This window comes from Notolabrus celidotus, chromosome 8, assembly GCF_009762535.1.
Source record: "Notolabrus celidotus isolate fNotCel1 chromosome 8, fNotCel1.pri, whole genome shotgun sequence".
Taxonomy (NCBI): Eukaryota; Metazoa; Chordata; class Actinopteri; order Labriformes; family Labridae; genus Notolabrus; species Notolabrus celidotus.
In genome coordinates this window covers 34713319-34737459 of record NC_048279.1, presented here as the reverse complement: position 1 = coordinate 34737459, position 24141 = coordinate 34713319, and the positions used below count along the sequence as shown (strand labels likewise).

At 42.7% G+C, this 24141-nt stretch overlaps 1 protein-coding gene across 1 annotated transcript; it reads right to left on the bottom strand.

Moving 5' to 3' along the window:
- Positions 1-1523: 1523 nt before the first annotated feature.
- lman2 (lectin, mannose-binding 2) lies at positions 1524-15366 on the bottom strand. The gene is made up of 8 exons (XM_034690513.1): positions 15134-15366; positions 12460-12578; positions 10821-10938; positions 9177-9259; positions 6574-6735; positions 6380-6494; positions 6140-6259; positions 1524-3032 (listed from the first exon to the last, which is right to left on the bottom strand). Exons 1-8 carry the CDS (start codon positions 15267-15269, stop codon positions 2872-2874), a joined length of 1014 nt encoding a protein of 337 aa, XP_034546404.1. The 5' UTR covers positions 15270-15366; the 3' UTR covers positions 1524-2871.
- Positions 15367-24141: the final 8775 nt, after the last annotated feature.

Here is a 24141-nt window from a genome sequence, read left to right as displayed (position 1 = left end):
TAAAGTATCCAGACCAAAAGTTTCTGAAGTGTGGACAGAGAAAGAACGTGACAATTTGAACTTGAACACCAGTCACATTTGTCCTCTACTTCTTTATAAAACTCAGCAAGTCTTGATTTACAGAAATGAACCCTGTGTACAACCTTAAAATGAATGAGAGTAAGACGTGCACAAGAGGCAACAGTACGCATCCCTCTTACAACATCCTCCCACCACTCCTCACTTAGATGAAGTCCCAACTCTGCCTGCCAAGCCAGTCTAGTTCTAGTGTTGGACTGATCACAATGGTTATCAGGCCCCTCTCCTTTGGAATCATCTACCAGTCAGGGTCCGGGAGGCAGACACCCTCTCCACTTTTAAGAGTAGGCTTCAAACTTTCCTTTTTGATAAAGCTTATAGTTAGAGCTGGATCAGGCTTGGACCAGCTTTTGTCATGCTGCTATAGGCCTAGACTGGCGCACTGACACACTGGGATCCTAGCTCACCCCCTTCCCCCCAACCCCCTCATCACTTACTTTAACTCTTCCTGTCCCATTAAAGTTACTAACCATAGACCTTTCTGGAGTCCCTGAGCTCCCTTGTCTCGTAGATTCCTCTGAGCTGCCGTAGACGTCCTCCTGCTGTGGACGTTCCAGACTCCAGCTGATACGGACGTGCTGGACTCCAGCAGCAACAGCTTCTACGACTCGTCTCATCACTATCACCTCTCTCTCTTACTCCCCTCTATCTGTCTTTCCAGACCCAACTCGGTCTCAGCAGATGTGTGTCTAACATGAGTCTGGTCCTGCTGGAGGTTTCTGCCTGTTAAAGGAAGTTTGTCCTCTCCGCTGTAACTAGCTAAATACTGCGAGGTGCAATGCTCATGATGGATTAAGGTGGGGTCAGACTGAGTCTTACCCTGTCTTGGTGTTGGGTCTCTGTTCATAATTTGCCATAGTGTGGTCTAGACCTCCTATGTTTGTAAAAGCGTCTTGAGATAACGTTTGTTGTGATTTGGCGCTATACAAATAAAGATTGATTGATTGATTGAATGGTCAAGAATTAGGTTGTATATTTCTGAGATCGTCCCTTTCTGTTTAAATGAACTTATGTTATTAAAGGTGTTATACAATTAAAGTTATTATCATTATTATTATGATTTCAGTTCACCTGCATGTCCTTTCCTCTTGCCACATAGGCAACATATTTCTGCAGCTCTGCAGAGTCATGTCTGAGTTAACTGTGTGCTGCCACCCTTGTATTGAAATGCTCCTGAATCCTGTAACTTATTCAGGATCAACATTATGACGGTCATATTTTATCTCTGGCTTAATGCCTGTCTGCCTCTGTTAAAGATGGTGATACGCATTGTTCAGATGTGTGTTGGTGCTTTATGTTGCTTGGTTGGCTTCATGTGTTGAATAACAGATGCTGCTGCTGTGTTATTGTGTTAATGCGTGCTGTTATCATGGTCTCATCGTCTCATGTGTGTCAATCATCATCACACGTTTCACACATCTCATCTCTGACACCACAACTCAAACTTGTTTTGAATTATTCACTTTATTTCAGTTTCAAGTTGTAGTCAAGTCTCATCACAAATACAGAACCGCTTCAGGAGAGCAGGGACGAGTGAACACAAAATGCAGACCCAGAGTAAAAGTTCAACAGAAACAGGGAGACTTGTTGAGGGAGAAGAGCTGGAAGAAACCGAAATTAGAAAAATATGACATTCAAAGAAATTAAAGGACAAGTTTCTGAGCGTTAATTAGTCTTTGAAAACACCTGTTACACATGGACTTAAATGTTAAGCATCTCCTCGTCTGTACGTTTGAAAAAGCTTCACTTTAGTATCAGTCGGTGAGTCTCACCTCACTGAAGAATCTCACAGAGGTTTTATTGAACATGAAACAAACACTCAATAACTAAGGCATATTCTGGATAAAACCCCACAATGCAGCAGGGGGAGAAAACAAAAAACAAAAAACATACAAAAAAGAAAATTTTCAGCCTTGAGGATTGAGGTTGTTGAATTTTTCGGATCCACCCACTTGAGTTCTTCCATCACGTAATCAAAGAGTGGAAAAGATTTAGAGGTAAATTCAAGTAAAAGCAAAACAAACAAAAGAAAAACAATCCTTTTTTAATTTATCCTCCTTTCACTGCATCCTGTGTTATTATCCTAAACACGTGGAGAAAGTCTTGTAACTTAACTTTAATTGTTACATCATTTTAAAAACGTTCCTACTTGAATGTTTTCTTAATATTTGGATGAATAAAAGGAACAAAAAATCAAATGTTCTTAAAAAGGAGTGAAGGCAAAAGTGAAATCAACGAATCAAGAAGCACTTCTTCTTCTTCTGTGGTGCTTCATCTGAATACAGACTGTTCTGTTCTTGTTTGCCATCTTTACCTCCCCAGGGTTTATTTCTTTAAGTGATATTATTTCATTTGTGCTGATTTCTTCTTCCAATAAATAAAAGGGGGAAAGAAAAAAAGTCTGGAAGACAAAAATAAAATGACCATCGGGTGCCGAACGCACCGCTTTGTAGCGTCGAGTCTGCAGCAGAGAACACAAAGAAAGGGCCAGAGAGACACCTGTTTGACCAATAACCAGGTGGAATCACGATCTCTGTGAAGGAGAGCAGGTCTACTGTAACCCCGCCGTTAATGAACACACATGGACGCATGAAAAACAAAAACAGCACGGATTAGAGTCACTCACAACGACAAACCTCCAGTCCTCACCGCCCATCCTTTCCCCCGACGCAGTGCTTCAAAGATATAAACATTTGTACAATCTTTAGGAAAACTTCACATTGAATGTGCTCAATCTGTCATCAGGAAACAGTTCATTCAGACGCCAACACCTCCTCCTCCTCCTCCTCCTCCTCAGTAAAACCTCTTGTTCCTCTCCTGTCTCTTCTGGAAGACGACAGCTCCCACCACAGCGCACACCACGATGCCCAGCAGGGCGCACAGCAGGAGCAGGAAGACCTTCCAGCCGGTGAGGGGCGTGCCTCGGAAGTTTCCGGTGGGGTCGTCGATGTTGTCTGTGAAGAAGAGAGGAACAAACTTAAGAACAGCTGTTTGTCTAACTTGTGAACTATCAAACATTTATACACACAAGCTGATGAAACCAATTCCAAACATGAAGAGACAGCTGAGGTTACAACTTTTAAAGCAACAGGAGCGACTTTAAATTCATGACATATTTTATTGGGATTATTCCTTTAAGACAGGGGCGTCCAAACTTTTTTCAAAGAGGGCCACATTTGAGGTTGTCAGAATACCTCAGGGCCAGTGGCTCCTACTGAGACTTAGGAATCATTAAAGGTGACATATCATGCAAAATTGACTTTTTAATGGTTCTCTACCTGAAATATGTGTCCCTGTCTACAAACCCCCCGAGAATGAAAAGAATCCATTCTGCCCCTGTTCTGATTTCTACACCTTTCTGTAAATGTGTGTGAAACGAGCCGTTTCAGACTTCAGTGTTTTTGTTACGTAACAACAATATCCGGTCTGTAACAGAGTCAGAGCTCGGAGCTTGTTCAGCCCATAGACTGTATAAAATACAACTCAACCCCTCCTCCGTTTTTCATTCCCTGCACTAACAAGGAGCTTAGGAGGGAGGCATGCTAGTTGTAGGCTGTCTTAATAAACACAGAGGTCGGTTTTACTCCCCACGTCTGCAGATTTGAAGATCTAGTGGATGATTTTTATTTATCATGGATAAGTGCTAGCGCTAGTTAGCATAGCTACATAGCTACATGTTCGTAGCTGTGTACCAAGACACACGTCAACATACTGACAAATAAAACAACAATAAACACTAAATCTGTGACCAATGGTTCAGAAAGGTCCTGCTGCAGGCGCCTTTCCGTCAGGATCAGATTCTGGATCAGATTCAGAGGGTTGAAGTAACGCGATCTCTGAGCAGCCGTGTATATTCAGCCAACATGTAAACATTAGATCAACGTGCTGTTCGGCGGCAACCCTCTGCGACCCAAGCTTCAGTAATGATTGTGGACACTAAGGGTTGCTTAATCATTAGTATCACCCCACGGATTTTTTTTTTTTTTTGGCGTCATAGTGAGATGGTCCCTCTCCATCTAAGTGTGTTAGGTCTCTCTCTCCTTCTCTCTCCCTGTCCCTTTGTATATCCTTATGTAATCTTTCTTTCACTTTCTCTTAATTTTTTTATTTTTTATTTTTTTTGGCCCACCTAGGTGTGCACGCCCTCTTTTACAGAACATGATATTAGCTGTCAATAAAAGATAGGCCAGAGTTCTAAGAGGGATGGTGATGGTTGCATGCACACAGTCACAAGCACAGAAGAAAAAGGTTTTCTTTCTTTTCTTTTGCTGCAAGAATAAATTGCATTAATATTTGACAGTTTGTGACAAACATGACACAAACCAGAAATATATATGCAGACAAGAAGAAAAGAAAAAAAAGAAAAAAAAGAAAAAAAAAAAGATCAACGTGCTGGACAGCCGAGGCACATCCACTTCCTGAGGGGGCGTGGTCAGAGAGAAAACAGAGTGTTCTGAGGAGGACTGAAGAAGAGGGTTTTTCAGGCAGACCAAAATCTGATTTCAAAGTGGTTTTTTTTAGCATAAACTTTAAAGACATGTTTTGGGGACCTCTTAGACCAATATATATTGATGAAAAAAGTGTGATATGTCCCCTTTAAAGGTATATATGAACTCTATTTAATAACAATTATTTTAACTTTTTCTCTATAAATCAGTAACTTGGTAGTCCTCAGTTCTCCACAAGCCACGTAAACATTAGCAAACTTTATCTTCTTCTGGAGGAAAATGTTTTTCAGTAAGGGAAAAAATATTGTTTCATTATTTTCCTATGGCAGGATCACGATCTGGATATCATCACTCTTCTTTTTCATGTTGTTTTTCTGACCAGCAGACAACATTTTAAGAACTAAATAATTATTTTCCTGCTTCCTGAATTATTTTTATGAACAAATTTTGCCTTTTCTGCACAATTTAATAATTTTGATCTTGTCTTGTGTCCTCTTTTGTGTCTTCTGAACTTTTAGTGTTCATCAAGAACATTTTCTCATCATGATAAAAACATTCATTTGAAAACCTGTCAGCTTTAAGAGTTCTTGTGTTTCTTCTTTATTGCCATCTTGCAGAATCCCCAGAGCTTTGGCTTTAGACAAGTAGTCCACATGAAGCTTTTTGAGGCGTTTCTGGATTTACTTTAGTTTTGTTTGTGCTCTTGAAAGAAACTGCAAATGTACAGATGATTCAGAATGTGATTCATTTCTGTGCTATACATAACACAATTTAAGATGGAAGCCGTACTTTGGACACCCCTGCTTTAAGAGGTAAGTAAGTAAAAATGTATTTATAAAGCACTTTTAAAACGCTTCAGGCACAAAACAATAAAATCAAGCAAGATAGAAACAAATACATTATGCAGAAATAATCAGACAAACAAAGCAATAGACAGACAACTGTAGAGATTAGATGGGAGGTTCTATGAAGGCCTGAGTATACAAATATGTTTTGAGAAGTTTCTTAAAGCGGACTCAGCAGACCTGATGGCTTGAGGGAGCAAATTTCAGAGGGAGGGGGCGTAGATGGAAGAAGCACGGTCACCTTGTGTTTTATAGTTAGAGTGGGGGATGGAAAGAAGGCCAAGATGAGCTGATCTGAGTGGACGAGGGGTGGAACAAGGGACGAGGAGTCCCAGTACTAATGGCAGAATTACCGCACCTGCTCTGAATCACTGTGGAAAAGTAAACAGAGATCGTAGCGGGGCCGGAAGGAGGCGACCGGCTATCAGAGAGACCGCACTGCCCTCATGCGTTTCGGTGGAGAATTGCTGCATGACACGGACACATCGACGCACAAGTATGTGGTGCTCATGTCCGCGTCAGCCCCTGTTGCGTAGGGGAGACGCAGAAGTATAAATCAGCCTAATGGTCCCGTTTGTGTAATGGCTGGACGTGCATATGGGCCCAGGGTTTTGGAGTCAATGCTACGTCTATTTTTCTTAAACCACAAAACCCTACTTGTGTCTGAAATAACACTTTACATATAGTAAGCTCCAACTTCAAATAACAAAACCTCTTCTCCCCCTCATAGATGTGTTTTAAGGTTCTTGGAACGTGACTCTGCTGCACCTTTAGGAGACTTGAGGAGGCTGACACTGGGCTCGATCTTGGTCCAGTCCAGGTTCTCCTCCTCAGGAGTGTGTTCCACCATCAGCTGGTAGAGCTTCATAGAGATGATGTCATGGTTGTCTGAAACACAACATCAAATATATAACATAATAAATTAAAAGCTTGTGTTGGTGAGAGGATATTCTGACTTCTTATGTTCTTTTTTTCAGGTTAGTTTGCAGCGTTCACACTCCGACCTACCGGACAGATCTCCTGTCGCTGCAGAGGCACCGAAGAAATATCCTGTGGGGAGACGAACACCTCCGATGTCGATGCACTCCCTCCACTCATTCTTGTCGTCCACATCCACCATCACCTGCAGGACAAACACCAGGTGAACATGATGCAAAGAACTCTCTCACAAAGCGAGTGTGTACAACGCTTTCAAGTCTCACGGTGAGTCTCCCTTTAGAGTAGCGGATGGCGAGGTACGTGTCGTGGTCTCTGTTCCTGATCTCAACAGAGCATCCTCCCAGCTCTGACGACCGGCCGTCTTTGCCGTGGTCGTAGTTCACGGTGCCGTTGTTCACCATGGCTGAGATGAAAGGGAAGGAGCGCTGGAGACAGAGAGGAAAATATATCAGCGAAGACATCTTAGAATCAGCTGACGTTCACGTGACGTAACCTACAGATGATGGACGGATGAACACGTCAAATAAACACAAGAAGCTCACAGTGAGCATCGTTAGAGAAGCCCTGAGAGACAAGAGGAAAAAATAAGACCTTTAATAACTTTTTATCTGTGACAGGATTTTTGAATAGATCTTAATCCAGTTTGAAAAACAGAAAATGATCACATGGAGGAAATATAAAGCTTAAAGTCATCTTTAGAATGAGAGGAAGTGTTGTACTTTAGGCTCTTGTGGATGGAATGAGTACTACACTCTAAGCTTTAGAAAAACCAGCCTGGGAACATGATGACCTTTTTCTCTGAAGAAAAAAAGGGAAAGTTCAAAGATTTCTCTTCTAATAATGAACTTTGACGGTTCAACTGGAACATGTGTCTGTCTGTGCGTTGAAGGGAATCATGCTGATGCAGGGGGTGCTTCTGATTGGTCCATTTGAACAGAAAAGCTAACCCAGGACTTCCACCAGATCCGTGTCCAGTTCGTCTCCAATCCGTTACGGTTGCGTTTTCAGAACGCAGCACGGAGCAGGACCGCTGGACAGCTGGAGTCAAGGGTTCTCAAGGATTCTCCTCCTCCTCCTCTCCTCATCCATGTTGTCTTTCTGGTCCTCTGAAAACCTCTGACCTGTTGACTCCAGGCCTGGCTCCGCTCATCATGACTTTGGTTTGTTGTTGTTATCACGATCTGGTGATAACACAGAGTCTTTTATTCTGAAAATTAACTGGATGTTTTCATTTTGTTTTGGTGAAACCTGACTTCCTGTCCCCGCTCCATCTGCTCTGTTGAGATTGATGCGTCGTGCTCCGGCATCCGGCACAAATAGAAGTCCTGTGTATCTGATCCGGAGGGACACACGGACACGGATCTGCTGGAATTTGTCTGTAAGCGTTACATCATCACTTTTAAATCTCAGCTGCCGCAGCCTGCTCTCCTCTTCACCTGACACTTGCAGAGACCGGATTTTCAGAGCATGTGTTTGACATTTACTTTAAATATTGACAGATCAGTCCGTCGTCAGCTTTTGTTTTCTTTTAGGGGAGATTTGGGTTCATTTTGACAACTTTTCTTTGTTGTTCTTTGCTCTTCTCCAATGGTCATAAAACCTGACCCTTTAACTCTGATGTGAGTTGTGCTGATGGCCTTTCTTGGTAGTGGGAAGAGTGAGGGCCGCAAACCATGTTGTGTTCTGGTTTCCTCTGGGCTGGGGACACAACAGAGCCCAGATAAACTTCTTCTTCTTCTTCTTCGTGTTCTTCTTCTTCTTCTTCTTCTTCTTCTTCTTCTTCTTCTTCTTCTTCTTCCATGTGAAAAAACTTTTAGAAATTAAATCTAACTGGTTTCTTTTGCTGCTGCTCCTTCAAGTTGAAAGGAGTCAGCTGAGGTGGTTTGGGCATCTGATAATGATGCCTCCCTTTAGAGGTGTTCCAGGCACGCCCAACTGGGAGAAGGCCCCGGGTAGACCCAGAACTCTGTGGAGGGATTATATCTCCCGCCTGGTCTTGGATCACCTCGGGATTCCCCAGGAGGAGCTGGAAATTGTTGTTGGGGAGAGAGGGATGTCTGGGTCAATTTGCTTGGACTGCTACCTCCTGGACCCGACCCGGATAAACGGAAGAAAATGGATTTGTTTTGGAATTGCTCTTCAAACAGGAACAGAGTCTTTAGATAAGACTAAATATAACACTGACATCTTTTTCTCACTTGCTTCTCAGGGCTTCTGCACATTTCAGCTCATGTTTCTGTAAACACAAAGGCTACTTTCACACTGCAGACACTTAGAGGTTTGATTTTAAACATGTACAATAACAGCCCAGATTATTTCAGAATAAAAGCCTCACATTTATAAGATTCGAACCGGCCAATACTTGAAAACTGATGAACTTTGAGTTGCTTATGTCAAGAGTCTCTTGTAGTACTATGTGGCCGTTTAATCCAGATGTGCAAAGATGAATTGAGGGGTGAGAGAGACCCAAGAAGGGACTCTCTTAACTGCAATGTGAAAGTTTAATCTGCCACACAGCCATCATGCTCAAAACGTGTGTGTGTGTGTGTGTTTGTAGTTTGAGGTTTTGCTGCAGAAACACGTGAAAATGTGTCAAAATTCAATTCAGTTTTCAGTGTAAACATGCTGACAAACCTCTGACAACATGCCGATTCACAATAAATGAAAACAGAAACAACGTGAGGCGACATGCTGACGGTAGAACCTGAGGCAACCACTCACATCCGTGGCATCATCGTTAGAGTAAGTATCTATAAAAACGGCCAGCCCGTGGAAGAGAGCATTGTTGGAAAACACGGGCCCTGCAAAGAAACAAGCAGGTCAATCGCCTCGAGTCGCACACACACACACTCTTACACACACTTACATCCATCCCATGGAGGTCATTGCGGAAGGTATCCACAAACAAAGCCAGGCCAAGAAACTGATCTTGGTTTCCAAACACAGGGCCTAGGATGGAGGCAGAGATGAGGTGAGACATGAGCACACAACTCCGGACGTTTTCATGTGGGCGGCAGAGAAGACAGCGAGCGGAGAGGGAGGAAACAAACATCTGAGCATGATAAGGAAGAAGCTTTCTCATGAGGTTAGCAGGATGAGATTAACGGGAAGCTCTTTAGAACTTTGAAGCTGTTACTTCGACCCAGCAGAAAGCAGCATCACTGTTACATGCACAACTTTCAGGTTAGGGTTAGTCGTCCTCCTTTAAAGCTTTCAGTCTGATGCAGTTGCACAAAGTGAGACTTCAGTTTAAAAAGCTGCAGATCCAGTGAAAAGTTTAAAGGTGACATATCATGCAAAATTGACTATTTAATGGTTCTTTACCTGAAATATGTGTCCCTGGCATGTCTACAAACCCCCCGAGAATGAAAAAAAATCCATTCTGCCCCTGTTCTGATTTCTCCACCTTTCTGTAAATGTGTGTGAAACGAGCCGTTTCAGACTTCAGTGTTTTTGTTACGTAACAACAATATCCGGTCTGTCACGGAGTCAGAGCTCGGAGCTTGTTCAGCCCATAGACTGTATAAAATAATACTGAATCCCTCCTCTGTTTTTCATTCCCTGCACACATGTGTGCTAACAAGGAGCTTAGGAGGGAGGCATGCTAGTCGTAGGCTGTCTTAATAAACACAAAGGTCGGTTTTACTCCCCACGTCTGCAGATTTGAAGATCTAGTGGATGATTTTTATTTGTCATGGATAAGTGCTAGCGCTAATTAGCATAGCCACATAGCTATATGTTCATAGCTGTAGCTGTAGCTGTAGCTGTGTACCAAGACACACGTCGACATACTGACAAATAAAACAACAAGAAACACTAAATCTGTGACCAATCCTTCATAAAAGGTCCTGCTGCCTTTCTGGCAGAGGTTGGTTTTACTCCCCACGTCTGCAGATTTGAAGATCTAGTGGATGATTTTTATTTATCATGGATAAGTGCTAGCGCTAGTTAGCATAGCCACATAGCTACATGTTCGTAGCTGTGCACCAAGACTCACGTCTACATACTGATAAATAAAACAACAAGAAACACTAAATCTATGACCAATCGTTCAGAAAGGTCCTGCTACAGGCGCCTCTCTGTCAGGATCAGATTCTGGATCAGATTCAGAGGGTTGAAGTAACGTGATCTCTGAGCAGCCGTGTATATTCAGCCAACATGTAAACATTAGATCAACGTGCCCGAGAGCCGAGGCACATCCACTTCCTGAGGGGGCGTGGTCAGAGAGAAAACAGAGTGTTCTGAGGAGGACTGAAGAAGAGGGTTTTTCAGGCAGACCAAAATCTGATTTCAAAGTGTTTTTTTGAGCATAAACTTTAAAGACATGTTTTGGGGACCTCTTAGAGCAATATATGTTGATGAAAAAAGTGTGATATGTCACCTTTAAATGAACAGCAGGAGTTTACATGTGAGTATCATGTGTTAGCTCTAATCTCAGAGGTGTGAGTGAGGTGAAGCTGGGTGGAGCTTTTTCTACACAGGACTCACGAGGACGGAGAGACATCAATACCTGGATGCAGTCTGTCTTTCGTGTACCAGAGAGCGATGCCGTCCCCGTGGAGGTTCTTCTTTCCTGACCCGTGAATTTTAAACTGCACGTGCATCTCCCAGTCCTTCAGGTGACACGGCTGCAGAACAGAAACAGAAGAAGTGTGTTTTATTGCAAATACACGTCAGAAAAAAAAGGACCCTGCGGCTTGGCAAAAACTACTCACCGAGTATATATTGCACATGTACGTTCTTTAAGTTTTAAGAGTCTGCTTTTAGAGTCTTCCAGTGCAAATTTCATGATTGATTTTGCAGATTTATTCTTTACCTCGTTCACAAAAATAAACTTTTCCTGTTGTAATGTTTAATCTATGAATGCAACTCTCCCTTTCATAAAAAGAGAGGAAATGAGCCACAACTTTCTGATCTTTTAAAAGGGATATTATAAGTGTTTTCAGCTCCAATCTGCAATGATGAAATGTTCAAACCAAGCCAGAAACCTTGGTGTAGTCTTAGACTCAGACCTTTATTTCAGCAGCCACATTAAGACAATTACAAAGTCTGCTTACTATCACCTTAAGAATATATCAAGGATTAAAGGACTTATGTCTCAGCAGGATGCAGAAAAACTCGTCCATGCATTTATCTTTAGCAGACTAGACTACTGTAACGGGGTCTTTACAGGACTCCCTAAAAAGTCCATCAGACGGCTGCAGCTCATACAGAATGCTGGTGCTCGAGTCCTAACAAGGACCAAAAAAGTAGACCACATCACTCCAGTTCTTAGATCCCTACACTGGCTTCCTGTCTGTCAGAGAATAGACTTTAAAAACCTGCTGATGGTTTATAAAGCACTGAATGGTTTAGGTTGATCTGCTACTACTGTATGAACCATCTGGACCTCTGAGGTCATCAGGTACTGGTCTGCTTTCAGTCCCTAGAGTCAGAGGGAAACATGGTGAAGCAGCGTTTAGTCATTATGCTCCACATATCTGGAACACACTCCCTGAAAGCTGCAGGTCCAACTCTCACCTCTTTTAAATCAAAGACTAAGACCTTTTTATTTGACATTGCCGTCCTATCTTAGCTTATTTTAACTCAATTTAAATTAAAATTTTAATGTAATTTTTTAATGTATTTCTAATTTTCCTTTTCTTTTCTGTTTTATTATATTTGTCATTTTGGTTGTGCTCATTTGTGCTCGTCTCAATGTTTCCAATGCTTTTAATGTTTTAATGTAAAGCACATTGAGTCTCCCTGCAGTTTCTCATCCCAGGGGATGAGCTGAGCAGAATCTGCGGTGGCCAGTACAATTACTAGTGATTTAAAACTCATACAACCCCACTTCATAAACAGTGAAATATCCCTTTAAAGCAAGAGGAAGTTCAAAGTGAGCTTTGTTTAGAAAAATGTAAGAGATCCCTATCTCTGAATGTAAAACTGAAAGCATACACTTGCATAAAAAGGTTGATAAATCAAAGTCCTAAGAGTCAGACGAGTTCAGTCTGATGTCTTCTTGTGTCGTGACTCTACGCTGTGTTCTACATAAGACGTCAAAACAACAACTATATTCAAACTTGAGCTCTCAGGTGTCTCTGCCCATGGTGAAGTGTTGACTCAAAAGAGAAGAGGAGGAGCCTCAGTCAGGGTTGAGGTCTCACCACAGTGTTCCAGATGGATCCCTGCTTGCTCCTCTCATCTGGAGTGAGTCGGACGTATGAGCTGGTCACCAACGTGCTTCCCCAGAAGTCCCACTGACTGCTGTGACCACTGCCGACACCTGCAGGAGAAACAGAAACAGAACCCTTTAACTCTTAGAGGCGTCATGAAGTCATCACAGTTTTCAGATCACTATCTTTTATTTTCCTACCAAGTGTCTGACTTACAGAAAGGCTTGTTTACACAGAGTTATCTATTTCAGCTGCATGACCAAACAGCCGACTCCCGTCTGGTAAAACATGAAGAACAAGACTGTTTCTCAACATTTACTGACTCTGACTTGAGAAGGAGGGCAGGTGGTGACAGGTTTTTCCCTCTTAGTGTAAACAAACACCCTGAACAAACTTCCTGATCAGGAGGGAGCGTCGAGGAGCTTCAGCAGAAAACTCCTTCAAGTTCCTTCAGGAACTTTGAGAACGGCTTCAGTTTTGTTTTGAGCTTGTTGTTGATTAATGTGTTGAATACTTTCTAAAGACCTGCTGAGTTCAAGACCTAGAAATAGCAGAAGACACATTGAAGTGTGTCCCCAAATCCAAAATGCATCTTCCTTTAGAGGAACTAAGAGGAACCAGGGTCTCATTTTAGTTCTGGTGTAGTTAATCTCCCCCTGAAAAGCCCCCGCTTGGGAGGAAGAACTTTCCAAAGGTCCAAGAACTTTAAAGTTGGGGCCTGCAATGCTGAACGCTTCTGATTGGTGGTTCCTGGAACTTCCGGTTGGAAAAGCACCCATAATTCCTCAAAAGTTCCCTAGTTCCTGGAGAAAGTTCTTCCCATTGAAAAGCACCTTAAATTTTGACCCCAGTTCCTGCTTTTGAAACGTGCATAGTTCCTCAAAAGGTTCCTAGTTCCTGGGGAACGTTCTTGCGGTCGAAAAGCAACTAGTTCCTCAAAAGGTTCCTAGTTCCTTGGGAAAATTATTGCCGTTGAAAAGCGCCTTAAATTTTGACCCTGGTTCCTGCTGTCGAAACGTACATGGTACTGAGAAGGCCCCTAGTTCCTCTGGAAAGTTCCTGCTGTTGAAAAGCACCTTCAATTTTGACCCTGGTTCCAGCTGTCGAAACGCACATAGTTCCTCAAAAGATTCCTAGTTCCTGGGGAAAATTCTTGCAGTTGAAAATCAACTAAATTTGACCCTGGTTCCTGCTATCCAAACGTGCATATTTCCTCTAAAGGTTCCTAGTTTCTGGGGAACGTTCTTGCGGTCGAAAAGCAACTAGTTCCTCAAAAGGTTCCTAGTTCCTTGGGAAAATTATTGCCGTTGAAAAGCGCCTTAAATTTTGACCCTGGTTCCTGCTGTCGAAACGTACATGGTACTGAGAAGGCCCCTAGTTCCTCTGGAAAGTTCCTGCTGTTGAAAAGCACCTTCAATTTTGACCCTGGTTCCAGCTGTCGAAACGCACATAGTTCCTCAAAAGATTCCTAGTTCCTGGGGAAAATTCTTGCAGTTGAAAATCAACTAAATTTGACCCTGGTTCCTGCTGTCCAAACGTGCATATTTCCTGTAAAGGTTCCTAGTTTCTGGGGTCGAAGAGCAACTAAATTTTGACCCTGGTTCCAGCTGTTGAAACACACATATTTCCTCAAAAGGATCCCTAGTTCCTGGGTAAAGATCTTGCGGTTGAAATGCAATTAAATTTGACCCTGGTTCCAGCTGTCGAAACGCACAAAGTTTCTCAAAAGATTCTTAGTTCCTGAGTACAGTTCTTGCTGTTGAAAAGCACCTTAGATTGTGACCCCGGTTTCTGCTATTGAAACATGCATAGTTCCTCAAAAGTGTCCCGCTTTGGAAAAGCACATACTGCTATCGAAACACACATAGTTCCTTAAGAGATTCCTACTTCCTAGGTAAAGTTCTTACAGTCGGAAATAAACTACATTTTGACCCTGGTTCCTGCTATCAAAAGGTGCATAGTTCCTGAAAAGATTCCTAGATCCTGGGGAAAGTTCCTGCTGCTGAAAAGCATCTAAATTTGGACTCTTGTTCAAGTTGATGAATCGCACATAGTTCCTTAAGAGACTCCTAGTTCCTGGGGAAATTTCTTGCATTGAAAAAGCACCTTTAGTCACTTTGGAGGTCTTGTGGCAAGAAAAAAGTGGGAAGCAGATAAAACATTTTTATTTGCATGGTTTTATTTAAAATGTAACCACTACTTTTATTCATATTTATAATAATTGATAAAACATGCTAATGTGTGACCCCCTAACAGTGTATCTAAAATAAGTCATGTTCAAATGTGTGAGTAGATTATCTGACTCTAATATTGGGAGCCTGATCACACAGTTTCAGTTGACACTAGGTGTTATTATTTATGTTATTGTAGTGTTATAAACATTATGTTATGAAATACAGGGAGGGGGTTATGTTGGGTGAAGTCAAAGCAAACTTTTGAGCACATTTAAGAACTTCCTGTCTTTTAGCTGTGACAGTTTGAGTCGTACACTGTGGGATTTTCCTCCCAGGTGACAGTTTGTGATTAAATCATCTCTTTAACTCGACAGTCTGCATCACTAACAAGCTAAAAGCTCTCCGGTGTTACTTCATGATGTCTAAACCTGCAGCTTAAGCAGTGAGAGTGTAAACACCGTGATAGCTCCTGAGCTAACTGAAGCTCTTACCTTGGTAAGGTTTCGTCAGAGAATGTTCCCTCTTCAGATGCTCTGCGTTTCCGTCCGTGATATCACAGCTCACAGAACACACCCCGAGGACCAGGACCACCAGAGATGTCCTCACAAATACTGTAAAGTTACCCATTTTTGTTCGAAAAGCCTCGGAAGGGGAACTATCACAACAATACTGTTCCTCGAAACTCCATAAATCCAGCCGGTCCGTTCCACATTACCGTCCGGGGAGAAACAACACAAGTCGGACGTGTTATTCAGCAACACACTGCACGAGGGGAGGATTTTAGTTTATATTAAATCCTAAAAAATAAAATATTCAAAATAAGAAAACCTAGAATGTTCAAATATTATTATAAATGATGAATAATCAAATTTAATGATAAGGAGAAGACGTTGACTAATGCTGTTCCCACACGGAAGACTTTTCTAGACGGAGGATCATTACTGGCCAATCAGAGACACGCACATCGAAAAATAGGCCAATCAGGGAGCACCTGTAATGCAGCGGTTGTCCACTAGATGGCGATAAAGACAGTATAAAAAATGAGCTGTGACAGAAGTCTGCTGTAAATAACAAGAGGACAAAACTAAACTAAATGAGACTTTAGTGCATTAATAAGCAAAGTCAGACTAGTGTTATTGTGATTTCACCTTTCTAATTCAACTTAATTAATTTGATAAAATTAATTTATTTTATCACTTATTTATTTGAATTCCTGTTCATTCATTATTTTAACGCTTTTAAGCTATTTATTTGTTCACAGGATCTCCTCTGGTCCCCTTTATCCCACGTATTTTCCTATTTATATATATATATATATAAATGAATGTATTTATTAATCTACAGATATATTTGTATCTCATTGCTCCTCACCCTTTTATCTGTTTTTATTTTATCCAATGTCGTCTTCCTCTTAAAACCTTTTTACTGTCCTTTAATGCTTTTTTTTTTGTCATTCAACTTTTTATTGCATTTTCTTCAGTATTTCCTTTTCACCACAAGTTGATAAATTATCTATAAGTTATACAAAACCAACAAAAAGAAGGTAGAATTTTTTTTAAATCCATATAATAATAATAATAATAAAATAAATAAATACAAACATAATAATAAAGATAATAATAAAACAGCATTCCTTATTTTCAATGTTTTTTTTTAATATCTAACAATGATTTACCTAAACCAGATACTACAAACTACATGTTCAAATAAGAGTATAATACCCTTAGTGCAACAAAGACTAACAGCAACATTTTTTAATAAATTCTATCATTTTTGATAAAAAAATAATATTAATTCTTTGTATTTTAATGACTTTGATGATCATTTGCATCAGAAAAGTTGAACTTAAGAGGTGTGTTATGTTTGTTCTCACTCCAGTTGTTGGTTATGTGTTCAGTTGGTTGGTTATCTCAACTCTGTGGTCAATATAAATAAACTATAATCCCTTTTATTGATGTGAGAGAGTGAGTACCTGGTCTGACATCAGGTGAACTCAGCTCTGGTGCAAATAGTATTAATCCAAGCCTTCTTCTTGCCCTCTCTGCTCTGAAAGAGGAACACCAAAACACATCCTGAGCAGCTCCCCAAGGCCCGATGGAATGATCGCTACAGGTGGCTTAATGATCAGATACTGAAGGCAGTTGCAGTGTGTCTCTTCAGCCATAACGAAGAGTAGGACCCACTGTTTCCCCAGGAAGCAAATAACATTTGTCCTTTGTTAGAGCTGGAGCAGACTCTCCACAGAAACAGGACCGGCAGCCAATGGTCAACCTGGGCAAGCAATTCAGGTTAACACCCTGCAGGGCAGGAGAGGGCTGCTGAGGAGAACAGCCATTAAGACTGAGACAGAGGCAGCAGAGAAAGCCTCCAGGTCACTGAGGATAAAGAGGGGTGATGCTGCTGAGACCCAAGCCAAGACTGGATACGAGGTTGTGAGACCTGAAACACACAATGAGTCCAGGAAACATCCACATTGTGAATCTTCCATGCAACAAGACCTGATTCCATAGCTGCAGCTTAAATCTGCAGTGAGTTCTGGTTGAAAGCTGTCAGGCAATCTCCAATAAATGTAGTCTTTCTTCAATGCTTTTGTATGTCCTGCATGTATAGCCATGCAGGATCTACAGGCATGCTCTAGCCATGTATACCTTCATGTACCAGGATGCATTGCACATGTACAGCTGCAGCTTCAGCCTTGCTTTGCACTTCAAAGCAAACCTGACAGTAATCTCCTTCTTTGGGATGTCAGTTGCTCTACTAATCATGCAGTTCTGGACTGAAGCTAGAGTTTGCATTTTAAGTGAAGGTAGAAACAGTCTGCCACTTTCTTCAAATGACAACACAGGTGCTGGAAGAAGAAAAGAGCTTGCAGCATCACCTGGGGGAACAAGCATCTTCAAATATATGGTTGAACACATGCAAAGATGTCCCTTAAAGGTTGTTTTTGAAAAATAAAACAAGGGTAGATCATCATCACACATTATCTATTGCTATTAAAGTACAATAAGAGTAGGTCTGGGGTAGGGATGGGCGATATTATCGTCTGATATTGACTAAAAAATGTAATATCAGGAATTATTGGTATCAGGTTTTTATAACTGATGTTTGTTCAGTAGGTTTTAGCAATTCTGAGCCTGCATGAACGCAGCGTGGGACGTTTACAGGCATGCACTTGATGACGTATAACAACAACAACACGCTAGCTCGCCCGGTGCATGAGATGTCCGTGGTTTGGAACTATTTCCATGAGTCACCTACGAATCGCAAATTTGCAATTTGCAATGACTGCAAAGCGTTGGTTATGCGAGAAGGAAACAAGGTGTCTTCCTTTAATACATCAAATTTAATCTCCCATCTCAAGAAGAATCTTTCATGTTTTTATTTACACTATTTTGAGAGAGCAGGGCGATGGAGCCCAGTTTATAATTTCAGGATTGTATTATTTGCCAAGTTATGGCCGTTTCCTCATTCATTGAACTTGGAGGACTATGTTTGTTCACTACTCCTCCGACTTCCGCTTCAACTCCGGTTCCTGCCACCTCCAGAAGTTTTCCGATGACTCCTCCATCGTTGGACGCATCAGTGAAGATGACGAGGAGGAGTACAGAGGACTGATAGAGAGCTTCATCACGTGGTGCGACAGCAATCATCTGAAGCTCAACATCAGCAAGACTAAGGAGCTGGTGGTGAACTACCGGAGGAACAGGAGGCCCCCAGCCCCAGTCCTCATCCAGGGGGAGGAAGTGGAGAGGGTGGACTCATACAAGTACCTTGGGGTCCAAATAAACAATAAACTGGACTGGTCCACCAACACTGATGCCATCTACAGGAAGGGTCAGAGCAGACTATTCTTCCTGAGGAGACTCAGGTCCTTCAGTGTCTGCAGCAGGCTCCTGAAGACCTTCTATCAGTCTGTGGTGGCCAGTGCTCTCTTCTTTGCTGTGGCGTGCTGGGGTGGAGGTATCAAGACGGGTGAGGCCAGCAAGCTCAACAAGCTGGTAAAGAAGGCCCGCTCTGTGGTTGGCCTAGATCTGGACAGTCTGGAGTCAGTGGCTGAGAGGAGGTTGATGGACAAACTGCGAGCCATCCTGGACAACCCCTCTCACCCTCTCCATGATGAGCTGTGGCTGATGGGGAGCTCGTTCAGTCAGCGCATCATTCCACCACGGTGCAAGACTGAACGCTTCAGGCGCTCCTTTGTGCCCACCGCCATCAGACTGTTGAACGGAGGCCACAGACTGCACCACGCTCACCACTGACCTGACCCCTGTCTGTAGTGTGGTTTGAGGCAGAATGTTTCTCTCTAAAATCTCTGCAAAATAATAAATATGGCAGTGGCATATTGGCACTTTTTTCCATAACTCAAGTTGAAGTTGTTCTCTCATTCTGCACAAACAGTGTGTACATTTGGAAAGCCATGTTGCATTTATGTATGCATCCAGTGGGGCATGACAATACAATTAGGCATAATGTGTTAATTCCACAGCAGGAGAAATGTTATGTTGTTACCAAACAGTTTTGGTGTAAAAAGCCTGAATAAATTGGTATAGGAAATTAAGAGTTGGACAATATCGGAATATCGGATATCGGCAGAAAAACCAATATCTAGCATCCCTATTTGAGGGCATTCAATAGAAGCACACCTCTTATCCAGCTTGGTGGTGTCCCCTTTTGTCACAGTTATCACCTGCCACACCTGCTCAGCCTCTCAGCCCACTACATTTCCACTCCCCTTTGTTTACCTGAACCACACTCTCCTCATTAAGCCAACACAAATCACCTGTTTCTCATTACCTGCTGCCAGTATTTAAGTCCCGGTTTCAGCTCACTCAGTGCCAGATTGTTCTCTCTGCAAATGCAAGACTCTCCAGCACTTATCCTCGGACTGATCTCCCGGTTTCGACCCTGCCTGTCCCCGACCTTCCTTCCTCGTTTCTGCCCTGGTAACTACCTCAGCCTTCTGTCCCCGACCAAGAGATTTGCCTGCTCCTCGTCTGTTTCCAGCCTGATCCTCCACACAGCGAAACCAGCATCTCAACAGACATTGTGTGACCGGGTTAGTAAAGACTGTTACCTGCTGTTTCCTCCGGGCTCCAGTGTGCTGCTTTTGGGTTCACCCTCACACCCGTAATACCTTTTCTTCTTTCACAGATGACTGACTGTTGTATCTTACAGTACCAGCAGACTGACCGTCATGTGCACACAGTGAAGCCCATTTGCACAGTATAGACACACACTCTTACAGTGAGACATCAGCTAAGGGATTAGTAGATTAGTAGGATTTATATGCACAAAAGGAAATCATATAAATTTGAAAGTAGTCCCAGTGCGCACGTTAAAACAAACCAGACGTAGATGGAGAAATAAAACGTATTTAAGACAAAGATACAACTACTTAAAAGAAGATAAGAGCCAGTAAACACATACATCTGATAAATCCAGACAGTCAAATTGTTTGTCTGTCTGTGTCCATCAGCAGAACATCATGATGTGGAATAAGTCTAAAGTCAGTAGTCTCTCTGTCTCTCCACCAATGACGCCATAAACGTCCTCGTCGCTCCACCAGCATCTCTCTGTGACTCACCAGTCTGCAGAATAGAAATCATTAAACTGAGGGTTTAACAGCACTCTCCTGATTTTATTGATCTGAAACAGATGTGGGGAGCAGATATGTCTACCTAGAGATGTTGGATTTCACCATCTAAGTGTTACGGCTTAACTGAGAGCTATAAAAACACCTGTTTTTCTATCAATAACGTCGTGTTATGAAACCAGTGGAACAACGTCCTCTGAACATGTACTGCTGTACATTTTTAGTGAGTCATCATAATAATGGATTCATTTTCTGGACTGTTTTGCGTTATGTGCAAACAAAACAGGAAGCAGCAGCTGTACTCAGACCACACAGGAGCAGCTTTACAGAAAGAAAACAGATTAGAGATGTTTTTGGATTTTTATTTTGCTTCATATCTTCCTTGAGTGAGACTCTGAACAGCTCCCAGTGAGGATGCAAATAAAGTATCTGATGATATTTTACTAAGAAACTGGTGTTTTTGTGTTTCAAATACATGGGCCAGACATGACTATCAAACAGGCCGGGGGGGTCTGGCACCGAGTAGTTCCTTGAGCACCTCCTCTTTTTGCATTCTTCGTACGGGATGGAAATGAAGTAGTGTTGGTTCAACACGTCGATCAAAGGCTCAAAGGTGTAGAGCAGAAAGGCTTCCACAATAAGGATGTGAGTCTCCTCCTCTTCCTTATTGTCAGACTTTGGGACGATCTCAGTATCCAGGGTGTTATTTCCGTCAGACAACCCACGTTTAATTTGTTCATTGTAGCAGCAAATACATATTCATGTTTGGCGCCCAGGCTCCGGCCTCATCACTCCCTGCAGATTAGTTTACATGCAAACTTTGAGGAGTGATGAGCAAAACATACTAACACCCCACAGAGCCTGCAGGTGGAAGCTGGGGAGGCGGCGGGGAAGAAGAAAATATCAGCAATGGCATGCAGCAGCAGAGGCGTTGACAGGCAGAGGGAGAGATGGGAGATTTTCCCCCAGTTTAAATAGACCGCCAATTTGAGAGGCAGAGGGCAGGATTGGATGATGGTTATGAGAGTGGGACATGTGACGTGTACGGCATTGCAGCTCGAGTTGTCTGCCTGAACTAGCTCGCAGGCGTCGCTCCATTAACGCCATGAGATTTCTCAACCTTCACTGGGTTCTCCAACCATGCGTAGATCGTGCTCATCATGGCGAAAATGGCGCTCTACTATCTGAAGCTTTGTCACAAACATGCTAGTGTTGTAGTACTCGAGACCGGCCTTGTTTTTAAGACCACTTATTTAAGGTCTCTGTCTCGTCTCGGAATTGAAAGCATTTTCACTTGGTCTTGTCTCGGTCTAGGACTGGGCGGACTCCGTATTTTATATCAAGACCAGTCGAGACCACCACTGATGCACTCTGTGTCCCTGTTTGTACTGTGATAAGAGAGGAACCCCTCCAAAAGACTAAACCAAACCTTGTTTGTTGCTGTCAGTTGTATTTAAAGCAAACCTAAATCAAATAAACAGAAGTATTTTATTTTGTTAAATCTCATGAGGATTTTTCATGGATACATATGGTCTTGGTCTTGTCTCGGTCTTGCCGTGCCTTAGTCTCGACCTTGACTCGGTCTTGAAACCTAAAGGTCTTGGTCTTGTCTTGGTCTCGTTGCACTGTGGTGTCGATTAATGTGGTCTTGACTACAACACTAGAACATGCACCTTCATGACCACCGGTGCAGCAGCCACTATTACACACTGCACGCCCTCTGACTGGATTTCAAATTTCCCCCCATTCATTGCGTATTGAAAGTTTGCTGCACAAAGCATGCTGGGATACGTAGCAATGTGGACCAAGCTAGGGGCGCCACTTATTCATATTTGTTCTACCTAATTAGGACATAATCATGCATTTATCAATTACTCAATCCTAATTTATTCAGCACCAAATCACAACAAATCAGGTCTAGACCGTACTCTATGTTCTATTATCAACAAAGACCCAACATCAAGACCGGATAAGATCCAGTCCCATCTTACAGACAGGACTCAGTCTGATCTCATCTTAATCCACCATGAGCAGAGCACTTTGCAGCATTTAGCAAGTTACAGTGGCAAGGACAAACTTCCTTTAACAGGCAGAAACCTCCAGCAGGACCAGACTCATGTTAGACACACATCTGCTGAGACCGTGTTGGAGAGAGGGATAGAGGGAGATGAAGAGAGAGAGAGAGATGATAGTGATCAGACGGATAGTAGTAGTTGGAGCAGCTGGAGTCTGGCACGTCCACAGCAGCAGAGATCCAGAGGAACCTATGAGTTCAAGTATTTATAAAACAAATTATCTCTGCAGCATCAGAGACGGGTCACTCAGCCTATCACACTGACTTTCACTGAAAACCTGCATGTTGGCCTCAGACGTCAGAGCTCTCAGGTCACTGGCATCAATCTACAGATATCAGTGCTCCTGTGACAGCAGTAGGGAGGCTGCGTTATTACTTCACCTTCATCTATCATCACACCCATAAAACCACGCAGTGACCTGGAAGTCCTCCTGTGAGGCGCCTGAGATGATCAAACTGATTTCAACTTCACGACTGAGGTTGTTTTTTATCCCCCTGTGTGCTTTTGTTTTGTGCTCCAGCTCATATTGATTTCTGTGATCTTGGGTGTGTTTTCATCTCTCCTCTGTGATTCCTTTCTTATGTTTCTCCTCTGTTTGCAGTCGTTCTGAGTTCTTTGATAGCAGACGGTGACAGGCTGTAGAAGCTGTATACTTTAATGTAGGTGAATGAACGTTCTTACACGTTCTGTACAACATGTCTCAATTATTTGAGATTTTTGTCATGAGACTTAAAGTCATTACTGATCTCTAAACTGTAACTAGGTCACACTTTCCTCCAAGCTACATATTCATCATAAACTACCATAACTTTTGAAGTGTTAGACGCACTTTTAATACCTTTTTGTCTCATCTAAAAACTGAGCTATGTCCTTCATATCAGTATAAAAGTATTTTACCCAGAAGATGGTGCTAAAAAGAAGCAAGCGGCAAAGCATGCTGGGATACCTACCTGCAGGTGGCCAAATTTGATCAGACACAAATTGGTGCACAATTTAAATTCCATTCCACTCCATAACTGAGAGAAACCTGTCCTCACCAAATCTTACCCCTCAGTAGATCTGGGGATCTGAGTCCTGACCAAGCACCTGTAGCCCCGAGGCCACTGCTGCCTGCTGCATGGTCCTGTGAAATGACCCTAACACGTTGTTTGGGTTCCTTGTCTGACTCGCAGCATTATTCATCTGTGTTAATGGCATCACACTGGCCGCTTCTGATGGGGATCAGATGGAACCAGATGGCTTTTTTTGTTCAGGGAGTTTGGAGTCCATGATGTGACCTTGTGCACCGAGAAGTTCAGCCAGCAAGAAGCAGGGCAAGCAGTAGGACATGCTGGCAGTGATTCAACAAGAGAAACAGCTACCGTATTTAGAGAAAGAAAGTCAGGGATTTATACTGTTAGCTGAGCTCTGGGTGTACGATTACTGATCTTTTGATTATCCTTAATGAGATAGTACAGGGCTGCACGGTGGTGCAGTGAGTAGCGCTGTTGCCTCACAGCTAGAAGGTTCCTTGTTCGAATCCCCAGCCAGGCAGGTGCCTTTCTATGTGGAGTTTGCATGCTCTCCCCGTGCAGGCGCGTCCTCCCACAGTTCAAAAGCATGCTCACCAGGTTGATTGGTCACTCTAAATTGCCTGTAGGTGTGAGTGTGTGGGTGAATGGTTGTCTGTATCTCTGTGATAGGCTGGCGACCTGTCCAGGTTGTACCCTGCCTTCCGCCCTAAGCCAGCTGGGATAGGCTCCAGCCCCCCCGTGACCCCTAACGGGATAAGTGGTCAAGATAATGGATGGATGGAGATAGTCCAGTCCATGTTGAAGATGCAACAAAGGAA